Source organism: Entelurus aequoreus, linkage group LG03, assembly GCF_033978785.1.
Source record: "Entelurus aequoreus isolate RoL-2023_Sb linkage group LG03, RoL_Eaeq_v1.1, whole genome shotgun sequence".
Classification (NCBI taxonomy): domain Eukaryota; kingdom Metazoa; phylum Chordata; class Actinopteri; order Syngnathiformes; family Syngnathidae; genus Entelurus; species Entelurus aequoreus.
Window position 1 is genome coordinate 33,922,404 of NC_084733.1, and position 27,280 is coordinate 33,949,683.

General features: G+C 40.5%; 1 protein-coding gene across 4 annotated transcripts in view; it reads left to right on the plus strand.

Annotated features, from left to right (window-relative positions):
- The window catches only part of sobpa (sine oculis binding protein homolog (Drosophila) a), a 102,077-nt gene extending 79,218 nt beyond the window's left edge, over positions 1-22,859 (plus strand). For 2 of the 4 annotated variants that reach the window (XM_062041716.1, XM_062041717.1), the window contains exons 5-7: positions 2,639-2,734; positions 17,090-19,058; positions 20,688-22,859. In XM_062041716.1, coding sequence (XP_061897700.1) covers positions 2,639-2,734; positions 17,090-19,057 — 2,064 coding nt within the window. In that variant the 3' untranslated portion in view covers position 19,058; positions 20,688-22,859. Of the gene's footprint in view, positions 1-2,638; positions 2,735-17,089; positions 19,059-19,566; positions 19,638-20,687 lie in introns of all 4 variants that reach the window. The other 2 variants (XR_009825278.1, XM_062041718.1) reach the window with 2 other exon arrangements.
- Positions 22,860-27,280: the final 4,421 nt, after the last annotated feature.

Consider the following 27,280-nt stretch of genomic DNA (forward strand, 5'->3'; position numbering starts at 1 on the left):
CTTTTTTTTACGCTTTCAAACTAAAGGCAGTGTTTACCCAGGTGCCTGTGGGCGGGGCTTACAACAAGTTTACCCTGAAAAAGTTTTAAGCTTTAAAAAGTAGTTTTTAAAAATGATCTTGAGTAGACCTGTATGTGTTGCTGTCGGCAGATTCGTCTCCTGCTCAAAGAGAAATATTGTATTCGTAAACATGATAAAGTCAACTACTTTTATTACTCTTTAACTACTTCGTAAAGCACTCTGGTCAACTTTGTTACTTTCACAATTGGTTTTATATATGCAGCATAATTCAGCATTAAGAGTTTATTAGGATATATTTCGGTTATTTATTAATTCATTCTTTTGCATAAATTGTCTTTACAAAGCAAAAAAATAATTATTGCTCATAATAATATTACTCATAATTATTAGTTATGATAAGGTTTATGGAGGATTCATTATATGATTGTTTAACTTTTTAAATAAAATGTAACAGTCAACCATCAGCTTTGTCCAGTTGTCCCACAAAGACAGAGATTGTCTTTGTCTTTCTTGTTGAATTATATACAGTAACATCAAAAAGTACTACTCAGATATTATTTTTAAATATGTTTTAATGTAATTGTTAATAGAAATGTTTGTTCTAAAAGTCCAGCCTATGTTTTAAATAATCCCTCAGCTCTACATTTTAGCAGTTGATGATGTTAATATGGTGTAGGTTGCACTTTCAAATGTACATGTAAATATTATGTGGAATATTATTTAGGATATCTGAATGTATCCCCCAATTTTGTATTATTTGCAATTAAGGCAGGTAATTAATCACAACAGCGGTAGTTTCAGCACATTGTTTATTAATTTATACGAGTCAAAATAACACTTGACAATACAATAAGACACACGATAAGACATGAGTCCACCTATTTAGGTGTAAACGTAGAAAGAAAAAGATAGATCAGATGTAAGGTTTTACTGTACTTCCAAACGCTGAAAAAAGTTCCGTGCATGTCTCCACAGCCTGGAAATGATCGGCTCCCCCCCAGGGGCACAAGAGGATGAACCACCGGAGGTCGCTCAACATTACAATAGTCGAAGTCTTGTATTTTAACACATACAAGCTCATGTCACACCAGCTTTACAGGTCTGGTGTTAAATGTTTTAAATGAATAAATACAGCAACACTTACATTTTAAAGTCGCTCTATTCTCTCCACGTGTAAATGTAACAAAGTTAAAATTAAAGTGACAAAGTATTGTTCAATCGGAGTTTCGTTAAATATCACGGCTACATCGAGACAAACATGGATAATTTAAAAATACATAATTTCTGTACTGCTTATACTACATCCTCAAAGTATGGCTAGGTTAATACAAATATATCATATAACTTTTACACTTGATTTAGACGCCATCGGTCCTCCTTTCTTCTACGGTGTTTTTGTAAGTTTTTGTAAACTTGTTATAAGCCCCGCCCACAGGCACCCGCCCCTCACGTTAAAACACTGCCGTTATTTTGAAACCGTAAAAAAAAGAACCAAAACCGAAAAAAAAGAGACAAAACTGTAAAAAAGAGAAGCAATCATAAAAACCTTTGAAACACACAAAAACAATGAAAGTTTACAAAAATATGAATATTGGCATTGAAAACATCCACCAAAAATATTGTATTTTTGTATTTTGTAATGTTTGTATTTATTTGATGCCAAAACTTGCTTCGCTGCCAATACACATTTTTCTACATTTTTGATACCAAATCTTACTGGTAGTGTTCTGGCTTCATACTGTTTCTGCTTCGCCTACACAAGAATTAAACATACGATATGATTAGACAGTTGGCATGTGCATTGGAGTGCCGCTCAGGGACTTAAGTGATAAATGATGATACATTAAGGATTATCCAAATGCAGGGCGGTTTGTCAGCAGAGCAGGTAAAGAGACTGGAAATCTAAATATTTTACTTTTACATTCAATTTTACTATTCATCTCATGGTATGTTTGTGCTAATGTTATCCTGTGTAGTGCTTTCCATTTTTTTATAAAATGTTCATATAATGAGGTTATAACACTGGTGTTTAGCACTTCAGATATTGGATTGGTTTATATTCCTTCTGACCATGTCTTCATCTGACCAATTATGGAAACACACATTTGAATTTTTTCAGCATATTGTAGTACTTGGCAAGCGGACCCACGGATATTTACTGTAAATATTAGCCTGAACTTCCAATTGGGTTTGGCGAAAATTAAATTAATATAAATGAAGATTTGTCCGTTTTACTGGTGGCTTCTGCTTTGTATACCTCTGCTTCAAGTGCAGCAGAAGCAGGATCAAACAAAAAAATATTTAGATTTAAAATATATTCATATTTAATTTGTTTGTATCATTTACATTTGTTATCATTATGTTTTATTTTCATCTGTCATGAGATAATTGTGCACTCCGAAGTGAAATTCTGCATGAACACTCACTCCCACAGTTTTTAGTTTAAAGAAGCTCTTTTATTGGTTTATCCATAAACCAATAAATGCTTCGCTATGTTACAGTCACCATTTCTGTTCCTCACTCTTGTTTTTCATTCTTGAGTTGACTTGTTGGGTCTGTTCACTTGTTCATTTTGTCCATCCATAAAAAGAAGCCATTATTTCTCCCCCCACCCCAGGCGAGAGACGACGATGGCCTCGGTGGGAAATTACTCCAGCACAGCTTTACTCAGGACACGCCCAGGCTTGTCTTCAAGACAAACAGCGATGTGCTTGTAAGGACCCTAAACCATTTAACACCAGATATTGCTTATGCTTGGCGGCTTACTGCGCAAAAATGTTTTCATGTTGTTGTGTTTTTTTTTTTTGTGAAAAGGGGATCATTTTTCTGTTAGGTCATCGACAAGGACTGGCACCTTCATACTTCCTTAAACTGTCAGCTAGGGATACAACAATTATAGATTTTGACTATACAATTATAGTCTGAGTAATAATCACAGTTTCACGGTTATTATGACTATTATGCATTGATTAACGTCATAAGAAAACATTTATAAAATCACATTGACATTCCTAAGAGATTTCAATGTGTTATTTATTACTGTCGCAAATAGGGCTGGGCGATATGACTTAAAAACTGTATTTACGATATTAGTGTTTTATATCTGTAGTAGTGTTGTCCCGATACCAATATTTTGGTACCGGTACCGGTCCCAAAATTATTTTGATACTTTTTGGTACTTTTCGATACTTTTCTAAATAAAGGGGAACACAAAAAATTGCATTATTGGCTTTATTTTAACAAAAAAGCTTAAGGTACATTAAACATATGTTTCTTATTGCAATTTTGTCCTTAAATAAAATAGTGAACATACGAGACAACTTGTCTTTTAGTAGTAAGTAAGCAAACAAAGGCTCTTAATTTAGTCTGCTGACATATGCAGTAACATATTGTGTCATTTTCCATTCTATTATTTTGTCAACATTATCAAGGGCAAGTGGTAGAAAACAAATTATTAATCTACTTGTTAATTTACTGTTAATATCGGCTTACTTTCTCTTTTGACATGTTGTATCTACACTTCTATTAAAATGCAATAATTATTTATTCTTCTGCTTCTCTATGCTTCCCATTAGTTTTGGATGATACCACAAATTTGGGTATCAATCCGATACCAAGTCGTTACAGGATCATACATTGGTCATATTCAAAGTCCTCGTGTGTCCAGGGACATATTTACTGAGTTTATAAACATAATATACATTTTTTAAAAACGAAAGAAGATGTGATGCTAAAAAATATTGACGTGTCCATAGTAGTATCGACTAGATATGTCCTATACTTGGTATCATTATAGTAGATGTCAGGTGTAGATCCACCAATGGCGTTTGTTTACATTTTGACGCCGGTGAGCTACGGTGTGTAATAAAGCATGTTTAGCTATTCCTCGTCCTGCAGGGATGATACTTGTAAGAAACATACTTTATTTGTTGCAATGGAGACAAGGATTAGTGATGCAGAAGTAGCTAAAACACTGCCGACTGGGGCTGGACTTTAGCTGCTAGCTAGCTAGCCATGTCTTAAAGCACCTTTTCCGGTGGGTGTTTCAGTGTTATAACTTCACCTTTATCGTCATTTTTTAAGCCAAAATGCGTTCGTTCTTTCTTTTCTGTCTACACACTGTGTCTGTGTGTAAGTACTCCGTGATTGTGAGCTACCGAACATGCTCGTCTGCTCGTAAACCAGCAATGACACGATGTGACCACGACGGGGTTACGGGGGGGTGGCGGACCGGTACTTTTCAGAGGCGTTATAGTACCGAATATGATTCATTAGTATCGCGGTACTATACTAATACCGGTATACCGTACAACCCTAATCTGTGGATACCGATATTATTGACATTGTTTATGACCTATCGAAAATTAGGACCAGGGCCCTCATGTGACAACAGTTGCGTGGCTTTCGTACTAAAAATGGGCGTACGCAAGTAAAAATACAGATGTATTAAAATTTTCGCACGCGCAAATCCAAGCACATTTCTTTGTTACACCGCAATCTACTTGGAATCGACCGCAGACGGGTGCGTGGCTTGGCACGCCAATACCATGCCCTGACTACGCTCCCTTATACATACGCAAATCATATTGAAAGTAGCCATGTGCTTGAGCTCAGTGCGATCTAGGAAGTGAAGAAAAGATAGATGCGCGTGGGCAAAACTAACTCGAGAAAATTAGTGCTGCACCCCGTTTGAAAAGATAGTCGCACAACGATACGTAAAACTTTAGAAGAGGTTGGTGACTCTGATTACCCCCAATATAAATATAATTGTGCAATTTACCACAAAATTTAGGGGGTAGACGGGGTAATTGTTCGTATGTCTCTGATGGGCTCATTAATCAGTAAAGGGGTAAAAGCTGGCACATTTTTTTGTGAACTGTTACCCAGCATCACACGGCCTGTAGAAATGTGCGTACATCAGATATTTACACATCACTGTCAGTCTTGATAGACTTCAACTTTGCAATAAAAAAATGGCGTACAACAGGTTTTTGTGCGTACGCAAGCTTGTTACACTAGGGCCAAGTCGAAAAATACATTAAATGTAAACATATTTTTTTCCTCCTCTCTGAGCTGCCACCTTACCATGGTAGAGGAGTTTGCGTGTCCCAATGATCCTAGGAGCTATGTTGTCCGGGGGCTTTATGCCCCCTGGTAGGGTCTCCCAAGACAAACTGGTCCTAGGTGAGGGATCAGACAAAGAGCAGCTCGAAGACCTCCATGAAAAATAAAAACAAAGGACCCAGATTTCCCTCGCCCGGACGCAGGTCACCGGGGCCCCCCTCTGGAGCCAGGCCCGGAGGTGGGGCACGATGGTGAGCGCCTGGTGGCTGGGCCTGTCCCCATGGGACCCGGCCGGGCACTGCCCGAAGAGGCAACGTGGGTCCCCCCTCCAATAGGCTCACCACCCATAGCAGGGGTCATAGAGGTCGGGTGCGATGTGAGCTGGGCGGCAGCCGAAGGCTGGGCACTTGGCGGTCCGATCCTCGGCTACAGAAGCTAGCTCTTGGGACGTTGAACGTCACCTCGCTGGGGGGGAAGGAGCCTGAGCTAGTGCGCGAGGTGGAGAAGTTCCGACTAGATATAGTCAGACTCACTTCGACCCACAGCAAGGGCTCTGGAACCAGTTCTCTCGAGAGGGGCTGGACTCTCTTCCACTCTGGCGTTGCTGGCAGTGAGAGGCGACGGGCTGGGGTGGCAATTCTTGTTGCCCCCCGGCTCAGAGCCTGCACGTTGGAGTTCAACCCGGTGGACGAGAGGGTAGCTTCCCTCCGCCTTCGGGTGGGGGAACGGGTCCTGACTGTGGTTTGCGCTTACGCGCCAAACCGCAGCTCAGAGTACCCACCCTTTTTGGATTCAGTCGAGGGAGTACTTGAGAGTGCTCCCCCGGGTGATTCCCTCGTTCTACTGGGGGACTTCAATGCTCATGTTGGCAGCGACAGTGAAACCTGGAGAGGCGTGATTGGGAAGAATGGCCGCCCCGGTCTGAACCCGAGCGGTGTTTTGTTATTGGACTTTTGTGCCTGTCACAGATTGTCCATAACGAACACCATGTTCAAACATAAGGGTGTCCATATGTGCACTTGGCACCAGGACACCCTGGGCCGCAGTTCCATGATCGACTTTGTAGTTGTGTCATTTGGATTTGCGGCCTCATGTTTTGGACACTCGGGTGAAGAGAGGGGCGGAGCTTTCTACCGATCACCACCTGGTGGTGAGTTGGCTGCGATGGTGGGGGAGGATGCCGGACAGACCTGGCAGGCCCAAATGCATTGTGAGGGTTTGCTGGGAACGTCTGGCAGAGTCTCCTGTCAGAGAGAGTTTCAATTCCCACTACCGGAAGAACTTTGAACATGTCACGAGGGAGGTGCTGGACATTGAGTCCGAATGGACCATGTTCCGCACCTCTATTGTCGAGGCGGCTGATTGGAGCTGTGGCCGCAAGGTAGTTGGTGCCTGTCATGGCGGTAATCCTAGAACCTGTTTGTGGACACCGGCGGTGAGGGATGCCGTCAAGCTGAAGAAGGAGTCCTACCGGGTTCTTTTGGCTCATAGGACTCCTGAAGCAGCGGACAGGTACCGACAGGCCAAGCGGTGTGCGGCTTCAGCGGTCGCGGAGGCAAAAACTCGGACATGGGAGGAGTTCGGGGAAGCCATGGAAAACGACTTCCGGACAGCTTCGAAGCGATTCTGGACCACCATCCGCCGCCTCAGGAAGGGGAAGCAGTGCACTATCAACACCGTGTATGGTGAGGATGGTGTTCTGCTGACCTCGACTGCGGATGTTGTGGATCGGTGGAGGGAATACTTCGAAGACCTTCTCAATCCCACCAACATGTCTTCCTATGAGGAAGCAGTGCCTGGGGAATCTGTGGTGGGCTCTTCTATTTCTGGGGCTGAGGTTGCTGAGGTAGTTAAAAAACTCCTCGGTGGCAAGGCCCCCGGGGTCGATGAGATCCGCCCGGAGTTCCTTACGGCTCTGGATGCTGTGGGGCTGTCTTGGTTGACAAGACTCTGCAGCATCGGGTGGACATCCAGGGCGGTACCTCTGGATTGGCAGACCGGGGTGGTGGTTCCTCTCTTTAAGAAGGGGAACCGGCGGGTGTGTTCTAACTATCGTGGGATCACACTCCTCAGCCTTCCCGGTAAGGTCTATTCAGGTGTACTGGAGAGGAGGCTGCGCCAGATAGTCGAACCTCGGATTCAGGAGGAACAGTGTGGTTTTCGTCCTGGTTGTGGAACTGTGGACCAGCTCTATACTCTCGGCAGGGTCCTTGAGGGTGCATGGGAGTTTGCCCAACCAGTCTACATGTGTTTTGTGGACTTGGACAAGGCATTCGACCGTGTCCCTCGGGAAGTCCTGTGGGGAGTGCTCAGAGAGTATGGGGTATCGGACTGTCTGATTATGGCGGTCCGCTCCCTGTATGACCAATGCCAGAGCTCGGTACGCATTGCCGGCAGTAAGTCGGACATGTTTCCAGTGAGGGTTGGACTCCGCCAAGGCTGCCCTTTGTCACCGATTCTGTTCATAACTTTTATGGACAGAATTTCTCGGCGCTGTCAGGGCGTTGAGGGGGTCTGGTTTGGTGGCTGCAGGATTAGGTCTCTGCTTTTTGCAGATGATGTGGTCCTGATGGCTTCATCTGGCCAGGATCTCCAGCTCTCACTGGATCGGTTCGCAGCTGAGTGTGAAGCGACTAGGATGAGAATCAGCACCTCCAATTCCGAGTCCATGGTTCTCGCCCGGAAAAGGGTGAAGTGCCATCTCCGGGTTGTGAAGGAGACCCTGCCCCAAGTGGAGGAGTTCAAGTACCTCGGAGTCTTGTTCACGAGTGAGGGAAGAGTGGATCGTGAGATCGACAGGCGGATCGGACGCTGTATCGGTTCGTTGTGGTGAAGAAGGAGCTGAGCCGGAAGGCAAAGCTCTCAATTTACAGGTCGATCTACGTTCCCATCCTCACCTATGGTCATGAGCTTTGGGTTATGACCGAAAGGACAAGATCACGGGTACAAGCGGCCGAAATGAGTTTCCTCCGCCGGGTGGCGGGGCTCTCCCTTAGAGATAGGGGGGAGAAGCTCTGCCATCCGGGGGGAGCTCAAAGTAAAGCCGCTGCTCCTCCACATGGAGAGGAGCCAGATGAGGTGGTTCAGGCATCTGGTCAGGATGCCACCCGAACGCCTCCCTAGGGAGGTGTTTAGGGCACGTCCGACCGGTAGGAGGCCACGGGGAAGACCCAGGACACGTTGGGAATACTATGTCTCCCGGCTGGCCTGGGAACGCCTCGGGATCCCCCGGGAAGAGCTGGACGAAGTAACTGGGGAGAGGGAAGTCTGGGCTTCCCTGCTTAGGCTGCTGCCCCCGCAACCCGATCTCGGATAAGCGGAAGAAGATGGATGGATATTTTTTTCAAATGTCACCTTCCTCTAATTATAATCCCCTCAGCTATCAAAGCAGAAATGTTTACACCAACATGGAAAACACTCAATCTTTGTTAACAACATTTTAAAACATTGAACACTTAACAATAACCTCTTAAAATTAGGGCGCAAAAATAAGGAATATGTAACAAATGCTTACAAAGTGTGAAAATGTGAACATAGAGAAGCCTGAGAAGAACTACTTTATGCAGGTTTAGTGCCGCCTGTGCTCAAGGGTGAGCGCATCTTAGGTGGTGTGGTATTACTTGTTACGAGCGCCTTAGTGTGTCTACGGTCGGTTTAAAAAAACCGGCCACACTGTCAAGGTGACTTTACCGGTTTTATCGACAATTTCTTTGTAGTCTGCAGTCCTCATTTCTGATTTCTCTTCTTACTCCATGCAAATAATTAACTACACGACAACAAGATGGCACAACCAGACATGATAGCTACCTGTTACCTGATTGGCTGTTAGCATGTCACGCCAACTAATCAGTGATCACTACCTGCATTGCTCGGTTACCAGGAAGTGATTGACTTTATTAATGCAACCAACCTTGCTTTGCAACTTCCGGTTTCTTCCGACAAAGAAAATAAAAAGTTTTAACTAATGCATTTTTTATTGATATCGATTACGTGTCTATCGCGATATATATCGATATCGTTTTATCGCCCAGCCCTAGTAGAAAATAACAGTAATCAAATAATAGTACAAAATAGTAAATATAAAACAAAATGTTTCTCTCTCTTGCAATGAAATAAAAGTCAAATCTGCCCTGTAAACACTCTTCTGTTTTGTTAGTGTTTTACACACACGTCTAACCTTGAATGGTCACTAAATGAAGCCCTTGACAGGAGTACCTTTTGCTGCTTGTTTACTCAACGCTAAGCTACTGATTGTGACACCTTTATATTGAACTCAATTCTTTATGAAGTAACTTGACACTAACAAATTAACTCAGTTATTATGTCTTACCTTTACTTCGGCATATAAAACTAGGTGGTGAGCCCACAAATTGTACATAATAGACCCTTTAGCTGCACCTTTCTTATGGCAGGTTTTGCAAATGGGTGAGCCATTGTCTTCAATGACTTCCTGGTCAGTACCCAAAATGTTTCCACAATTCCGACTTCAGCTTTTTATAGTGGGAAAAGTTTGCTGCTCTGTACTGTTTACATAATATTTTGCCTATTCAAGTTTGTGGGTTTACATTTCTGAAATACGCATACTCATTTGCTTTTCTCATTTTTCATCACTATACGTGACTTAGTTTAGAAATTACTATAAATCATTGCAGCTGCAAAATATTCAGTGAGAGTCGAGGTGGATTGTGAAGTTTAGTTCTTTTTCAAGGCAAACATTGTTATAATTAATTTACCTGTATCACACTGCAAGCATGAGCAAACAAGCAGGACTGATAATATTACTCAGTGCTCATGTTTCATGCAAGTTTCCAAGGAAGAGATACTGATGATGAAGCATCAACATCATAAATGAATTCAGGCATCATGTTTTTGCTGCATTGACAGGTAAAAAAAAAAACTGGTAGAAAAGTTATTCTGGAGTCTGGGGAAGTGTCTGTATGCCTGAAAATATGTCAAACAGTTTGGCAAACAAATGCATAGATCGCACAATGGGCTTGATCTACCAAGATCCTAAAACTGCGTGCTAAATAGCATGTACAAACTATAAAATTGTGTGTAGTGTCCTATTAATGAGCGTGTTGCCGGTAATCTACTAAGACTGCCCCTGCAAATGATAACAAGTGCAAATGTGGTCCAGACCGCCTTATGGTTAGGTTTTTGACGACATTCATTTTTCTCCACGTTCATGGCATCATATGCTCCAACGGTCCAACCTGTACTTTTTCGTAATGTTGTTTAATATGCAGCACACACCAACTTCCCTGGCCGATATACTGTTAAAGTGCATTCTAGACAAAACAGCCATTTGTGTATTTAACTGTGCCAGTCTGCTCGCACATTTTCCATGTGCTATATATGGATGTAAAAAAGTGGCTGCAGAACAGTCTGGATAGAACACATTGCGAGCGCTAAATTATTATATTTTACCAGTATTCTGAGCGTTTTGATAATCAGCATTTATTTTGCAGATACATGCAGACATGCTAAACTCATTTGAAACAGAATCATAACAACCTGGTTAAAGCTGGTTTTGTAAGGACAGTGTGAAAGGAGCAAATGTCTTTTCTACAACCCGTTCGTTCCATTTTTATTTGTTAAGTAAAATTTCCTTCATTTGTCAAATACATCTCTTATCCAATCTATTAATGTCGGTATCATCAAAATCATAGGACAGCAATTTAATTACATGAGGCCTGCTCATCAGGTCAGATGTACAGATAAAGAGTTGGTGAGATTACTGACTTGCAGGAACCATGGTAATTGCTGTACTGTGAACGGTTAAATCGCACCACCGGTGTCTGTACGTCAGCCGCAGTGGAAATAAATGATGGTAATTAAATTCAACTGCAAACATCTGTGTGCAGGATGTGAAGAGCACAGCTCCATTAGCGTAATGTGCAGTGGAATTTCACTCACAGCGCACAAAGTTGTTAAGTGCTTTCCATCTGTCCTTCACAGTGATGAAACATTTCAGCACATTTATTATTCAAAATGTCCAAGGCTTACTGTCAAATTCAACTGATAAAAGTGCTATTTTGACTTTAAATTAGTAATGATCCTTAAATTAACCAGTGCTAAATGCCCAACATAAAGTTGTCGAGAGTGTATTTGAGTGACAAAAGCTCTTATGATGTAATTTCGCACATCAGTTATGCCTTTACATACTGGACATTTTTATGCTTTTATAATATGTACAGTCGTGGTCAAAAGTTTACATACACTTGTAAAGAACATAATGTCATGTGTGTCTTGAGTTTCCAATCATTTCTACAACTCTTATTTTTTTGTGATAGTGTGATTGGAGCACATACTTGTTGGTGAAAAAAAACATTCATGAAGTTTGGTTCTTTTATGAATTTATTATGGGTCTACTGAAAATGTGACCAAATCTGCTGCATCAAAAGTATACATACAACAATGTTAATATTTGGTTACATGTCCCTTGGCAAGTTTCACTGCAATAAGGTGCTTTTGGTAGGCATCCACAAGCTTCTGGCAAGCTTCTGGTTGCATTTTTGACCACTCCTCTTCACAAAATTGGTGCAGTTCAGCTAAGTTTGTTGGTTTTCTGACATTTCTTCAGCATTGTCCACACGTTTAAAGTCAGGACTTTGGGAAGGCCATTCTGAAACCTTAATTGTAGCCTGATTTAGCCATTCCTTTACCACTTTTGACGTGTGTTTGGGGTCATTGTCCTGTTGGAAGACCCAACCTCGGGGCGGATGATTTTAGGTTGTCCTGAAGAATTTGGAGGTAATCCTCCTTTTTCATTGTCCCATTTACTCTCTGTAAAGCACCAGTTCCATTGGCAGCAAAACAGACCCAGAGCATAATACTACCACCACCATGCTTGACGGTAGGCTTGGTGTTCCTGGGATTAAAAGCCTCACTTTTTCTCCTCCAAACATATTGCTGGGTATGTGGCCGAACAGCTAAATTTTTGTTTCATCTGACCACAGAACTTTCCTCCAGAAGGTCTTATCTTTGTCCATGTGATGTCAGATGAAACAAAAATTAAGCTGTTTGGCCACAGAATCCAGCAACATGTTTGGAGGAGAAAAGGTGAGGCCTTTAATCCCAGGAACACCATTCCTACCGTCAAGCATGGTGGTGGTAGTATTATGCTCTGGGCCTGTTTTGCTGCCAATGGAACTGGTGCTTTACAGAGAGTAAATGGGACAATAAAAAAGGAGGATTACCTCCAAATTATTCAGGACAACCTAAAATCATCAGCCCAGAGGTTGGGTCTTGGATGCAGTTGGGTGTTCCAACAGGACAATGACCCCAAACACATGTCAAAAGTGGTAAAGGAATGGCTAAATCAGGCTACAATTAAGGTTTTAGAATGGCCTTCCCAAAGTCCTGACTTAAACATGTGGACATTCCTGAAGAAACAAGTACATGTCAGAAAACCAACAAACTTAGCTGAACTGCACCAATTTTGTGAAGAGGAGTGGTCAAAAATTCAACCAGAAGCTTGTGGATGGCTACCAAAAGCGCCTTATTGCAGTGAAACTTGCCAAGGGACATGTAACCAAATATTAACATTGCTGTATGTATACTTTTGACCCAGCAGATTTGGTCACATTTTCAGTAGACCCATAATAAATTCATAAAAGAACCAAACTTCATGAATGTTTTTTTTTAACAACAAGTATGGGCTTCAATCACACTATCACAAAAAAATAAGAGTTGTAGAAATTATTGGAAACTTAAGACAGCCATGACATTATGTTCTTTACAAGTGTATGTAAACTTTTGACTACGACTGTATCTATTTAATACACTTGGAGCCTGATCTACTAAAGATTTGCGTGTAATAAAACACGTGCAAACTTGATAGCGCACGCAAAGCTGATCTACTAAACTGGTTTGCAGAGGATTGCGTCTCTGAGGCTCTGTCTCTATTAGGCCGGATAACTCCTCAAATAACTATTTAGCCTAAACCCAATGTCAGCCACACTAACCCATCGTTTAAGGTGCCCCTCCTTGGGAATTTTTTTTCCACGGGTAAGTGCGCCAGTCTATTTCTTGAATCTCTTAGCTCGGTATGGACTCATTGATCGTTTATAAACTCAGTTCGGAGAGGAAGTGACGTCAAAAACAACGCGCCACAGCCAGCTTCATAACAACCGGTTTCCACTCAGAAGTAAACTCTAGAAAGATGGAGGCGAATCATCCAGACATGCCCGTGTTTCTCCTTCTTCTACATGTACAGGCGCTTGTAGAAATCACACATGAATACCTTAAGAGAAGGAAACGCGCGATTGCAGCTATTTTGGATACACCACATCTCAGATGGCAAAATAGCAATGTTGAGCGACGGTTTTGGATAAGGCCTGGAAGAACGGCAGCCTGGTGGGATATGTTTGTCAATTATCGTCTTGTAACAGAGAAATGGCAAGTTAGTTATTTCGTCCTTTTGGTGGGGAAAATCTTTGATGCTTGAGCTGGCCTCCACTGGTGAGGGGTAGCACTTGAGAAATTGCAACAGAATGTCCCCATACTTCTATGGCGAGGACTCCCAGTCAATGTTTTTTAATCGTTTGTTACTAATAACTCCACCTCGTCGTCGGTCCAGACAAAGAAATCCCTCTTCTTGGTTACACTCACAGCCATTTTCTGTAGCTTCGCACAACAAGGCGCAGATAAGAAATCAAAATTAACTTTTCGCTTGCATCTCTTCAATGTTTATATGCCGGGTAAATATACACTTCCAGGTCAGAGGTGAATTTTTAAGTGAGCAAATTAAGGAGCACAATCCATGTAGCGTGTCTAAATATGCAGACCTAATGCTGATCATCAGAATGCTCACAATACTGAGACTGGAATTGTTCTGTTGCTGCAGTTTTGGCGTTTATATTTATTAAAAATATTAAAAACTTGCAATTACACAGAAATAGCTGTGAGAAAAGAGGCATTCGGGCTACAGCTCCAGCTTATGTATTCTTGTCAACATATATTTACTGTCAAAAATAAAAAATATTACACATATTGTCTATTCAGCACTGTCATTTTATATTTGTTTAGTTGATGGATGACCTAAGGGGATGATTACAAATTTAGTTGAGGCTTTTTGGTGTCAACGAACAATATGAATTTTCTTGCGTCTGTACCGTTTACTTTTTGAGTTACTCTTTAAAAAGCTGAAAGTACCCTTATTCCTGTTGAGGTTAATTTTGAATTCCTTTTTTGGCAACCACTGTATTGTCATGTGGGGTAAATTTGAGCTTTTTAAAGGGTACTTCAACACGTAAACAGCACAGTATATACTTTGTTATGATATATGTAGTTCTCCTAAGGCTGTGACCCCTGTAGGGATGTTCACAGAGCTATTGTTCAGCTTGAAGCAAATAAATTGTAGGTTGAAAAAGTTTGCCCCACTAAAAAAAAAAAAAATGCTGGATGCTCCCCTCCCCCAATATGTTTTTCTGCAGCCAGGTCTTGTCCGGAACAGTACAGCGCACACTCGCAGTTAATAACGGCATCTTCCAAGATCGCACCTTCAGCACGCCAAAAAACTGTGGTCTGTTGTAGATCGCACTGCAGGACTGCTTCTAAATTACCCAGAAAAAAATGTAGAAGCGTTATAACATAAATGTGCTGTAAATGAGTGTTTCCATGGTGAAAGCCTCATTTAAATAGGAGGGTTTGCACCAGTTAACAATTGTACACACAGTCTTAGTAGATCACACGCAACTCGCCCACTAATAGTACACACTATTTTATAGTTTGCACACGTTGTTTAGTGCATGATAGATTTTTAGATTTAGATTTAGATTTATTGGTCCCCTTGGGGAAATTCATTGTCACTGCCGTACATTTGAACAATAGACATTACACATCACAAAAAATAACAAAAAGACATCCTACATGACCAACACACATTTATAGGTCAGCCGGGCCTGCTGTTAAGGGCGGCTATAGCTACAGAGATAAGGCTTTTCCTGCGAATTTAGATCATAGTAAATCAGGCCCTTCATGCATAGCACATATGTTGAAGAATGGCTTTTGACTTATGTAGATAGAACAAACTGTGCAGTAAATTGTGACCGACTGAAGCCGACGTCTGTTTCGCTTTCCTGCTAAAGAGGACAGTGTCAGTTAAACCAATGTTGCTGTGCCGTGGGCTACAAAGTAATTTTTCTAGTCTAGTTGCATCCTTTGTCTTATTAACATTCAGTACCAAGGGATGTTTAAGATGTGTTTGATGGATGGATGTCGTTGAGGAGTTTGACAACTGATTAATGCCTTAATTATCTCCAGCAAGGACCCGCCACTCCTCCCTGAGCTGACAGAGTGAGCTGTGTGTGGCCTGACAAGTAACACTATGTTTGGGGCTCGCCCACTGCTATCTGCTCCACCAGGGTCACATTCATTCTCTTCCACAAGAAAAATGTGCACCGCTTGTTCCCGTAAAGGTGTATTGCAGCGATGACACAGTGCAGCAGGGTTGTTTAGGGGTTATGTACAGGGAAAGATAACTTTTCAGTCATCTCTGTGTGGTGTCAGGCAAGCATTTTGTGGATTCTAAATTGTAAAAGCAGCTACTTTTCGCATTTTAATTAAATATTTCCAATAGGATTTACTGTAATACTGAGTGTAAAGTAAAACAAAGATGGAAGCCATGTGATTTATAGCTGGCTTTCATTCAGCTACTGTGAGAATTCCATCCATTTGCCCTGCATCTGACTGGCGAGTGGTCAAAGCAGGGTCGACCCGTCGCATAAACACTGGGCCTGATCTACTAAGTTCCAAAAAAAAGCGTATGTAAACTGTAAAATTATTCTATTGGCATTGTTGCTTACCAGTATTGTGGGCGTTCTGATTTTGAGCATATATTCTGCAAATTCATGAAGACAGACACGCTAAATGGATTGTGCTCCCTGTTTTACTAATTTAAGAGACACAATTGCCTGCGCATAAGCTTACCGAGAGAAGTATAGGCTTTTCTGCTTGGGCTGAGGCCCCTGCGACCCGACCCCAGATAAGCGTAAGAAGATGGATAGATGGATGCCTCTGGTTCAAACATTTGATGAAAAATGTTATTGAAGAAACTGACATAAACATGTAAATATTATGGGCTTACTGATCATAGTGTGCGCCATCTACTGTGCTTCCATAGTTGTCACGTTGAAAAGATATACTGTGTGGCATATGCGTAGAATGCAAGATACAATGATGGATGGCTGGGAGTTCATACATGCAAGAAGGAACTAGTTTACAATCACATCATCTACATATGTTAAAATGTCAAAAATTAAATTATAAATTAAATTATTATTAAATTAATTATTAACGTTTTTTCGATGCAAAATCAAAGAAGACAATACAAGCGGCATGTTGAAAGTGTTTCAAAAAGCTATTTCAACCAAATTAGGTCAGTAATTCATTTTTCAGTGCATGTAAACATTCTGATTGTGTGTATGTGGAGTGGTGACGTTAGGTTTAAGGTAGGGGGGTGGCCCTTCAGGAGTTTAAATAAGTAATATTAAGGACACAAATAGGGCCACAAACAAAATATTGTTTAGGGCCACACAAAGCCTAGGTCCAAGGCATAGTCAGCTGGGATAGGCTCAAACTCCTGCTATGACCCTGAACAGGAAACATGTTATCTAGAACATGGATGTAACAACAGATGGATCAAGTGTCTATTAGTTTTTCACACACTGAGGTGCAAAGTGTAAAAAGTCTTACTAATGGGACTTGGGTTTTTGTCCTTGTTGAGGACAACTCTCCAGTCGTGATCTTTAGTAGATTGCGAGTGTGTTTTACATTGCAAATTGGCATTGTTAACAACCATGTAATTACACAAACACAGAATAGAGGATTGAACATTATTCAGTCAAGGTTTAGTGCCGTGTGTAAAAATGTAGCATCAAAATACGTTATTTAATGTGTATCTCCATATGATTGGGGGTACTTTAAAGGACAATGTGTTGTTTTTTCCACGTTTATAAGCAGGTTGACTGAGAAGCTGTGTGCTATGTTTACTTTGACATAGGTGTGTGACTGGTGCAAGCATATCCGCCACACAAAGGAGTACCTGGACTTTGGGGCAGGTGAACGACGACTGCAGTTCTGCAGTGCCAAATGCTTGAACCAATATAAGATGGACATCTTTTATAAGGAGACCCAAGCAGCACTGCCAGTATCTCTCTGTAACCCAGGACATGGGGCTGAATTGGATGGTAAGGCAGAGTGCAGTGGAGGTGTACAGCTGCTTACTCCTGAATCCTGGGGAACGCCTTTTAACGACCTTCGGCGGACAGCTCCATCACCGGGAGGACCCATCAACTCTTCAGTTCCTTGCACTTCATCTAACATGTCCTCGGATGTCGTTTGCTCACCGTCCTCCTCCTCCTCAGCCAAGATCTCCACATCCCGACCCCATGAGAGCCCAACGCTCCCCCAGCCGCCCATACCTACTTTGCATCCAGCTGTTGGGGTCCCCTCTGGAAGCCCCCCGATGGTGATGACCCCTCGGGGGCCAATGCCTTTGCCTCTGTTTATGGAACATCAGATGATGCAGCAGATCCGACCACCATATCTACGTCCATCGGTCCACCCAGGCGGACCCAACAGTCCCCTGTCAAACCCCATGATCCCTGGTATAGGTCCCCCACCTCCACCCCGGACTCTTGGTGCTGCATCTAGCTCCATGCATAGACCCATGATGTCCCCGCATTTGTACCCCTCATCCAATCCTAATCATGGCATGATCCCACCCCATCCTGGTTTTCAAATGCCAGGGCTTCCCCCTTTTCCACCTATCAATATGATGCCCAATGGACCCATCCCCCTGCCACCGATGATGAATTATGGCCTTCCATCCCTCGCCCCATTAGTACCGCCACCAACCCTATTAGTCCCTTACCCTGTCATTGTACCCCTTCCAGTCCCAATTCCCATTCCAATTCCAATCCCCTTCAATCCCAAATCATTCCAGGATCAGCCAGACAACAGCGCTACTGTCTTTTCAGATGTTTCAGCATCTAGGTCTCCTAATCCCCCTGTAGGAGAGAGAGACACACAGAGGCAAGATGCTAGCGATGGAGAATGCCTCTCTCCTGAAGGCTCGGAGAAAAACAGGTTAGCGGTGATGAACATGACTGTGAAGGTGGAGGACAATATGAGGAACGTGAGTCCAACCAATGACATTAAACTACTGGAAGGGGTTATTGATTTAACTGTGAGCCAGAAATCATGCCAACAGCATGTCTTTCAGCGGATGGCGCCTCAGGCTCAGAGCAAAATAGAAGCAGAGGTTGAGCCAAGACCTTCACCACCTGTTGGGCTGGAAAAGGAAGTTAACGTCTGTCACAATCTATGGGAAGGGCCGGCATTACAGAGACCCCTCAGTAATACTGAGATGTTTGGGACCACTCGCTCAGACACTCTGGAAACATCTAATTCAACTTCCAGCGACAGAAGCTTTTCTTTGAATGTGAATGGTCTTCAAAATGACATTACTACACAACTTGCTCCCAGCACACCAAGGATTCAACTCCAAACAAGCCCTGCATCCCCATGTAATGTTATTGTCAATGGCACAGATTGGCATTCACTTCATACTTTTCACTCTGAGAGAACACGAGATGGGGTTGCAGCGGAAGAAAAGGCAGTGGAGCACCCAGCAAATGGTGATCTGGAGCGAGAAGCCCTAAAAGAGAACAACTGTTGTGTGGGAGAATGGGAATCTGTGAAGCGGTGCTCAACGCATGGCCAGATGTTTGAGGCAGAGAGTAAATCAGACCTTGACTCCAATGTGGAGGATGGCGAACATGCCTACACCGTGCCTCTACTATCTACAGGAGGTTGCGTGGTTATCCAGCCTGTGCCAAAGCCCGGCACTGAGAAAACAGCCATTTTGTCCTGTTCCATTAGTACACCATTATCAGCAACCGGCAGCCCAGAGCTGGGGCCTTCACCGAAGAGGCGATGTCTGCGAATCCGCAATCAAAACAAATGAGGTTGGTTCATCAGAGTCCCACAAACAGCTGTGTTTATGCATCTGTATGTATATTGATTCATATCGATTTATACCGTAGGCTTTTGTAGCTCTTGTTATTGGCTACTTAGTACTACAATATATTTCAAATACTGCAAACATACTTGAGGAAGTAAAGCATAAGAACAACACATCTGAAATGAAATACAGTGGCACCCCAGCTCACACGTTTTTTCTCTTGGCTAACTGTTATGCTATAGATTAAAATCTGGGTCGGGAGTAAGTGAGGTTGAAGGACAGTGGTGAGAAGAAGCGGATGATTTTCATTGAATCAAAAAAGGAAATCATAGAGGCTAACAGCTAACTCATAGCAGTGCTAATGTTAGCATTGGGTGGAACATAAACAGCAGTGATGATTAAACTCTCTTTTTAGGGAAGAGAAAGAGGTCTGCCTGGCACCATTAGAGTCTCCTCCTCTACACTTGCTGGCTTCTGCGCTTCGGTTGCTACCTTTTTTTTTTTTTTTGCAGAACACACGCCTGTGGTTTCATCACATGGAATCCTAGGTCTAACTGAGAAGAATTACCCAGGATGTGATAAAGTATGTCCACTTCGTGGCCGTGTTTTAGTAACCAGTGACTAGCTGACAACTAGAGCGCAAGTCGCTAGACACCTTGTTATTGTGCATTACTAACATATTTAAATAATTCATCAGAGAGCCACTATTAGCTAGCTGGCAAGTAGAGCGCTAATTGCTAGCAAGAAACTAGAGCAATATTTGCTAGCTGGCCACTCGTACGCTAGATTACCAAAACTCATATGCAGATGGGACCCACTACTTATGTATGCTGTATAAATTTGTGCTGTAAATTAAACTGGTCCTAAAGTCACCTTGTTATTGTGCAATACTCTGGTTTTGAAAGAATACAGTATTGCGCAGCTATTAGCTAGCTAGAAATGAGTGTGCTAGTTGCTAGCTATCTTATATGCTAACATAACTATAATACTGTATAAATATATATTCCTGTTTTTTTTTTTTTTTTAGTCTAATTAACCAAAAATTTCATGACCCCCCCATGCAGCACCTCTGCGTTAGACTCCTCCTGCTTCAGAATGGTGCACACTAGCAGTGATACGCTTTATTTGTTTCGCTAAGTTGGCCACACGCTCACACATGTTTTTGATGATCATTTTTTTTATTTCATTGTTATCACCCGCTTCTCCTCAGGGCTGTCTTTCACACTCACTTAAAAAAAAGTTATGTCCATCTCTAGCTATAAGCTAATGCTAACGAGTAAGACAAGTGGATCTTACCGCCAACTAATAGCGGGGATACTTGTAACTCAAACTTTAGCTTGCAACTTAAAGCATAACAATTAGCTGAGGGACAGCTCTTTAGTTGAGGTAACACTGTTGGAGTTTTGTTTTAGCTACGAAATCAATTAAACTTGTATGCCGAGGTACAACTGTATGTTATTACTGTACAGGATGTTGATTCAAGGGAAATTATACTGTCACCAAAAACTCACCAATGTGTGGAATACATCATTAAGGAGCTACTGTATATTATTTTATAGTTCACCTAAAAAGTGTGGATGAGAGCTTTCTTAATTCACCCACTGACTGGTTCTCCTCCTACTCTTTTTTACAGATGGATGCTCCAAGGACTGCTGTGCCATCCACACCACAACCCACACTGCGTACATGCACACATCCTCGTCATCATCCAATCTACCAGCATCACAAATCGCCTTTAACTTATACAACAGCACTCTTGGATGGAAGGACTTGATACAGTGATCACTGCTCGCTGGCCCCATGTACAGTAACGTATCCCATCTGAAGCAGATGCTCTCTCCATTGTCTCTTATATTGAATGCACTATAAAACAAAGTTTGGAGGTTTGTTCAAGGATGGTTCTTATATATTCTAAAACACTGCTTTGTGGTCCAACACTTCTCTGCAGCAGTGACAAAAGTATAAAATATTGCCCTCGCTTTTAGGTCCTTCTAAAAAAAAGTGCACTTGGAAACCTTATATGCAGTTTGAATTCTGATGTGTGGTAACCGCAAACATGAAAAAAGAAGCCTTCTAAATATTTGTAATATTTCCTATTAATGCAGCAAATCATACACTGTGGAATGGTGCAACCTTGGTCAGTGTATGTTTCGGTCATTGAATTTTCATTTCAAGAATGGAAATTGGAAACCAAAAACAATTTGTTTATCTGAATTTCATTTTGAAATACAAAAAATAAAAGTGGAAAAATAAACAATTTTGTGTTGAAATGCAATAACTATTCATTAAAAAAAAAAAACTATTCGATTTTTTTTTTATACAGCGGTACCTTAATTTACGAGCTTAACTTGTTCTGTGACGGAGCTCTTAACTCAAGACACTTGTATCTCAAATCAATGTCTCCCATTGAAAGGAATTAAAATAAATTAAATTAGAGCATGACCCCCCCCCCAAAAAAAATATTTAAAAAAAAATTAAAAAACATCCATCCATTTTCTACCGCTTGTCCCGTTCGGGGTCGCGGGGGTTGCTGGAGCCTATCTCAGCTGCATATGGGCGGAAGGCGGATTACACCCTGGACAAGTCGCCACCTCATCACAGGGCCAACACAGATAGACAGACAACATTCACACTCACATTCACACGCTAGGGACCATTTAGTGTTGCCAATCAACCTATCCCCTGCTGCATGTCTTTGGAAAAACCCATCACGATTCCAAAATGTAGCATGGATTTTAAAAAGAAAAACTAACTTTTAGATTAGAAATGTTTTATAAAATAATACAATTGAATGTACTGCAAACAACTACAGTAGTTTTATGAAATAATGTAATAATAATAATGGACATAATTTACCTTGAAGAGTGAACTCCTACGGTATCTCCGACCAGCTGCTTTGTTGTCAAAACCACCATCAGCAGCTTTTCCATATTTTTATGGATAAATGATTGCTGTTTAGATGTTATTTTAATGTTCTTGTCTAGCATTAGATTCATTCTCATTCTAACTCATTCATGTTTTTGATTATTTCTTTTTTAATTAAATAAAAAGCTACATGCAAATGCTAGCGAGTAAGATTAGATGTTTTGGATGGATCTTACAAGGCTCACTTTGACATTTGCTACGCCAACTAATTGTTGGGATGCTTGGAACTCAAATTTTAACTTTCATCTCATACTCTTATACTCACAAGAATTATCAGAGAGACTCTTATCTCTTATCATAAAACACTCTTAAGTTGAGGTACCACTGTATTTTATACAATAAAATAAAACGACCAACCAATCATATAACCATTCACGGTTATATGAAGCCAAACACTGCCAGTAAAATTTGGTAACAAAAAAAAAAAAGACATTGTAGAAAAAGTTGTATTGACACCAAAACAAGTTTCGGCAACAAATTAAAAAAGACAGTATCATGGTGGATATCTTTTTTGTTTCATGACATGTTTCCGATACCAATATTCATATGTTTGTGCACTTTTACAGTTTTAAATTAATGGCAGTGGTATGGTGTGGGGCGGCAGGTGCCTGTGGGCGTGGCTTACAACCCGTAAGCAGTTTTACTAGACTTGGGCATGCAGGTAAAAGACTGTAAAGAAAGACGGGAGGACTCAGGGCATCAAAATATACTTTTTTAAAAGCTTCATAATATGAAATTATGAGACAATTTCTTTTTTAAACTTTTTTTTTTAGTAGGCTTATGTGTGTTGCTGTCATCAGATTTATAAACATTTTATCAACACAAAATATAGTGAACTTCTTTTATTACTTTTTTACTTTTTACCTTATTTGTAAAGCTCTATATATATACATATATATATATATATATATATATATATATATATATATATATATATATACGATATATATATATATATATACGATATATATATATATATATATATATATATATATATATATATATATATATATATATATATATATATATATATATATATATATATATATATATATATATATATATATATATATATATATATATATATATATATATATATATATATAGTTACTTTACATGCATGAATGTGAAAAAAGTTCAAAATAAAAACCTGTGAAGCACACAAAACAATAACAGTCTACAAAAATATAAATATTGGCATCAAAAACATTTCATGATACAAAAAAATAGCCACCAAAAATATTGTATTTTTTCAATGTTTTTTTTATTGGTTGCCAGAGCTTGTTTTGGTGCTATTAAAACATTTTTATAGCAAATCTTACTGGCAGTGTTTTGGCTCCATACAGTTAAGGTAAAGAAGCATGTACAGTCAAAAGAAATTGCGTTATTAATCTGCGTATATACATAATTAATAATATTTTGTGATTAATCACATGAGTTAACTCTGTATTTTTGACAGCCCTATCAAAAAGTTATTGGTCGACGATCTGTCTTTCTGACGCAGATGTCATGATATGACATGACGTTTAATCATTAGAGCCCTATATTTTTTATTATTTCTTCTCCACTGCTCTTATTTTTCACTCCATTTCCTATTTACCTCCATTTACCACCACCCATCTGGTCTGGTCTTCACATCTTGGTTTGTTTTGTGTTACCTGCGTCTTTTCTAATAAAAAGGGGTTCTTTCATGCACTTGCCTGCCGTATCTCCATCCCGGGGTCCAGACATACACCAGAACATTACAGCAGGGTCCTGCAGGCCAGTTTGCAGTCTCAACTTTAAGTAGCAACTTTCGGTTCCGGTTCAAAACATGTTTTTGGTCAATTTTATCATTTTTGCTGACTGGGGATTTTCGTTTTTTTTCCATAAAATATATAACAAAATGTATTTTTTAGATCTACTGATTGCTTTTCAACACCAAGAAAAAAAGAATGTTTCCTTTTTCAATTGCCATTCCTGAAAAGAAAAAATGGCCAGCAACACTGACCAACCTCCCAGTGACTCTTATGTGTTTTGTCTTGAACTTGACTAGATTGGAATTGGAATTAACCCCCCAACACCCCTCGCTGTTTGACAACTGTGAAGGCATGTTCTAATGGCGATATTCCACTGCAGATTGCTACTCAGTCTCTTCTATAATACATGAGCAGTGATGTTCCTGTCACAGGGCACTTTGAGCCAGCTTTTGAAAAAATCCCCAGGGGGCCTTCAAGAACAATTGGTAAAACAACACACATACCCCAAAAATAAACACAAACTGATGTTTGCCAAGTCCTTATTTGCCAGTAATGAAAAGAACCAGTTGATTCCTTTTTTACATGTTTTTTGACTGTGACATAAATCCCTTTTCTGTTGCACTTTGGCTTTAAAAACAGTCACCTCTGCAGTATTTTGTTTACACTTTAGAGCACATTGTGCTTATGGGTTGACATGTATGGTGTGTGGGAGATTAGAATTATGTTGTCAAAAGAAAAAGCACTTATTTGTGTGACGTTTTGCTTTATGACACTTGTTTTCCCCGTTTCAGCTAAAATGGGTGAGCCTTGTTCACCTCCATGTGTCGCCATTGACCATTTAGTCGCACATCAGTTGAATGCGTCCTCATATGGTAAATGCACTAATCTTCTTGTTTGTGTGTGGGATGTGTGAGGGAGGCACAATACAATATAGTACAGTACAGTGCAGCAGAGTAGGTGCAAGCACGATTGTAAGGTTGCAGAGTACAACTACATCTGTTGCCTGTTTGTCACGCATTAAGCTTTGTTTTGCTTTCACTTTGCAGAATGTTCTTGCCTTGTTTCGCTCCACTCCAGTCAAAGCCAATGCCAGGAAAAACACCCCTACTGTATTTTCAAGCGCTTACACAAATGGTCGTGGTGCAAACATTCAAACATATATGTCTACTGCTGGTTTACTATAAAGTTCCATGGTTTGACGAGAAGACATGGGACCTGATTTACTAAGATCCAGCGTGTGATCTACTAACACTGTGTGTGGAATTGAAAAGTGGTGCCCTAATTAAATGAGGATTTTTGTGTGTACTACGGGGCTTTCCCCACGGAGACACGCTCATTTACTGCACACTCATGTTATCGTGCTTCTTCCTAGCTGCGGCGTTTTACTATATTTTTAAACATGCCGGAGACATCTACCACTTTTTATGGGCATTTCAGAAACCAGCAGTCCTGACTCCTGCAGTGGATCTACGATGAAAACACTTTTCTTTTTTTTTATTACCGCCTAAGGTGCGTTCATTGGAGAGAGGCTTCACGCAAAAACATGCATACTTGAAGACGTTTTTTTCATATAAGAAATATTTTAATAATTATATTTGCATTTATCCCTCCCACTGTTGTGGATGTTTTGCTAATCAACATATATTTTGCATATTAATGAAGACAGAGACGCAAAATGGATATTCTGCTTAATTAACAGACACAATCCACTTTGCACACGTTTAGTAGATCAGCTTTGCGTGTGCTATCAGGTTTGCACATGTTTTAGTACACACAAACCTTTAGTAAATCAGGCCCATGGTGTCCCTAACAGATTTAAAATGAAAAGGGAATTTTTGGCCACTTTCACAGAAGGATCAGGGTACAATTACTGCTTTTCATATTACACCTTGCACTAATGATCAATTCACTTGTTAGTTCTGAAGAATACATTCTGTGTTTACTGTATTAAGCCACATGTCAAGGGGAAGAAGACAGACGCATAGTAAAGATGTTCTCACTGTACATGGCATGTACATCGATCATTATTGGTGCTGCCATGATAAGGTTGCGACAAGGAAGGAGAATGACTTTAATCACAAAATGGACCTTTGCAATAAAGACACTCTCAGGTCAGAATACCCCTCTGTACATGAGATTTAAGAAATACTTACGGTGAACATCACAAACATGATGATACACCGGTTAATGCAGGGGTGTCTAAAGTGTAGTGGGTTCCCGATCCGATATTGATATTGGTGCGATATCAGCAAGAAAAACAAAAAATACGCTTTATTTACAGGTGGTAATCCTTTGGATCCTCACGATTCGATTACGATTACGATTCAGGGGCTACGATTCCATTATAAATTGATTACTTATGTGTCCTTCATTATTATGTTATTTTACTATATATTTGAATTTATTATTTATTATTCGCGACCCTGAACAGGAAAAAGTGGTAGAAAATGGAAGGATGGATATTGAATTTTTTAATAATATGTCTTGAAGACACCTCCTTTGGCTACTACGACATTCCCTTCAGTCGTCATACAGTAAACTTGCGACTTAAAGACATTTGTCGTCCATATTCTCATTTTTATCGATGGCTGAAAGTGTTGCCCTGTGTGGTTATTATTGTCACTCCTGACTTAATAATCTACTCGCTAATTTCCTCTTCTTATTTGGTTACTTTCGGTTATGATGCAGTTCCAGTTAGGCTTCTGTTGAAGTGTACACAGCGTTTGTTCTTTTCTGGTTTCACTACTTCGCATTCAAGCTAGATCTGCATTTTAGAACCATCTGTATTACTTTATTGAACATACGCAAATAATGGATATTTGGACATTTGTCCATAGAGTCAGAATTGTCCAGTTACTAATGGTGATGCATCGAGGAATCGATCATTTTTCCCACTTCTAGCTCTGTTACAAGCAGTCCTGCAGCGTGTTTACTTGTGCAAATCAGTTCATCGATTTTACATATTTTCTTTCCAACATGTCCAAAAAGGAGTAGAAGCAAGCAAGTCTTATCTAATCTTCACTGCATAGCAATTACAAACACATACTTCCTGTCCTCAATTTGTACACAATTACATCAACTAGAGATGTCCGATAATATCGGCCGGCCGATAAATGCTTTAAAATGTAATATCGGAAAATATCAATATCGTTTTTTTTTTATTATCGGTATCGGTTTTATTTATTTATTTATTTTTTTTAATTAAATCAACATAAAAAACACAAGATACACTTACAATTAGTGCACCAACCCAAAAAACCTCCCTCCTCCATTACACTCATTCACACAAAAGGGTTGTTTCTTTCTGTTATTAATATTCTGGTTCCTACATTATATATCATTATAGATCAATACAGACTGCAAGGGATACAGTCCGTAAGCACACATGATTGTGCGTGCTGCTGGTCCACTAATAGTACTAACCTTTAACAGTTAATTTTACTCATTTTCATTAATTACTAGTTTCTATGTAACTGTTTTTATATTGTTTTACTTTCTTTTTTATTCAAGAAAATGTTTTTAATTTATTTATCTTTTTTTTTTTATTTAAAAAGGACCTTAT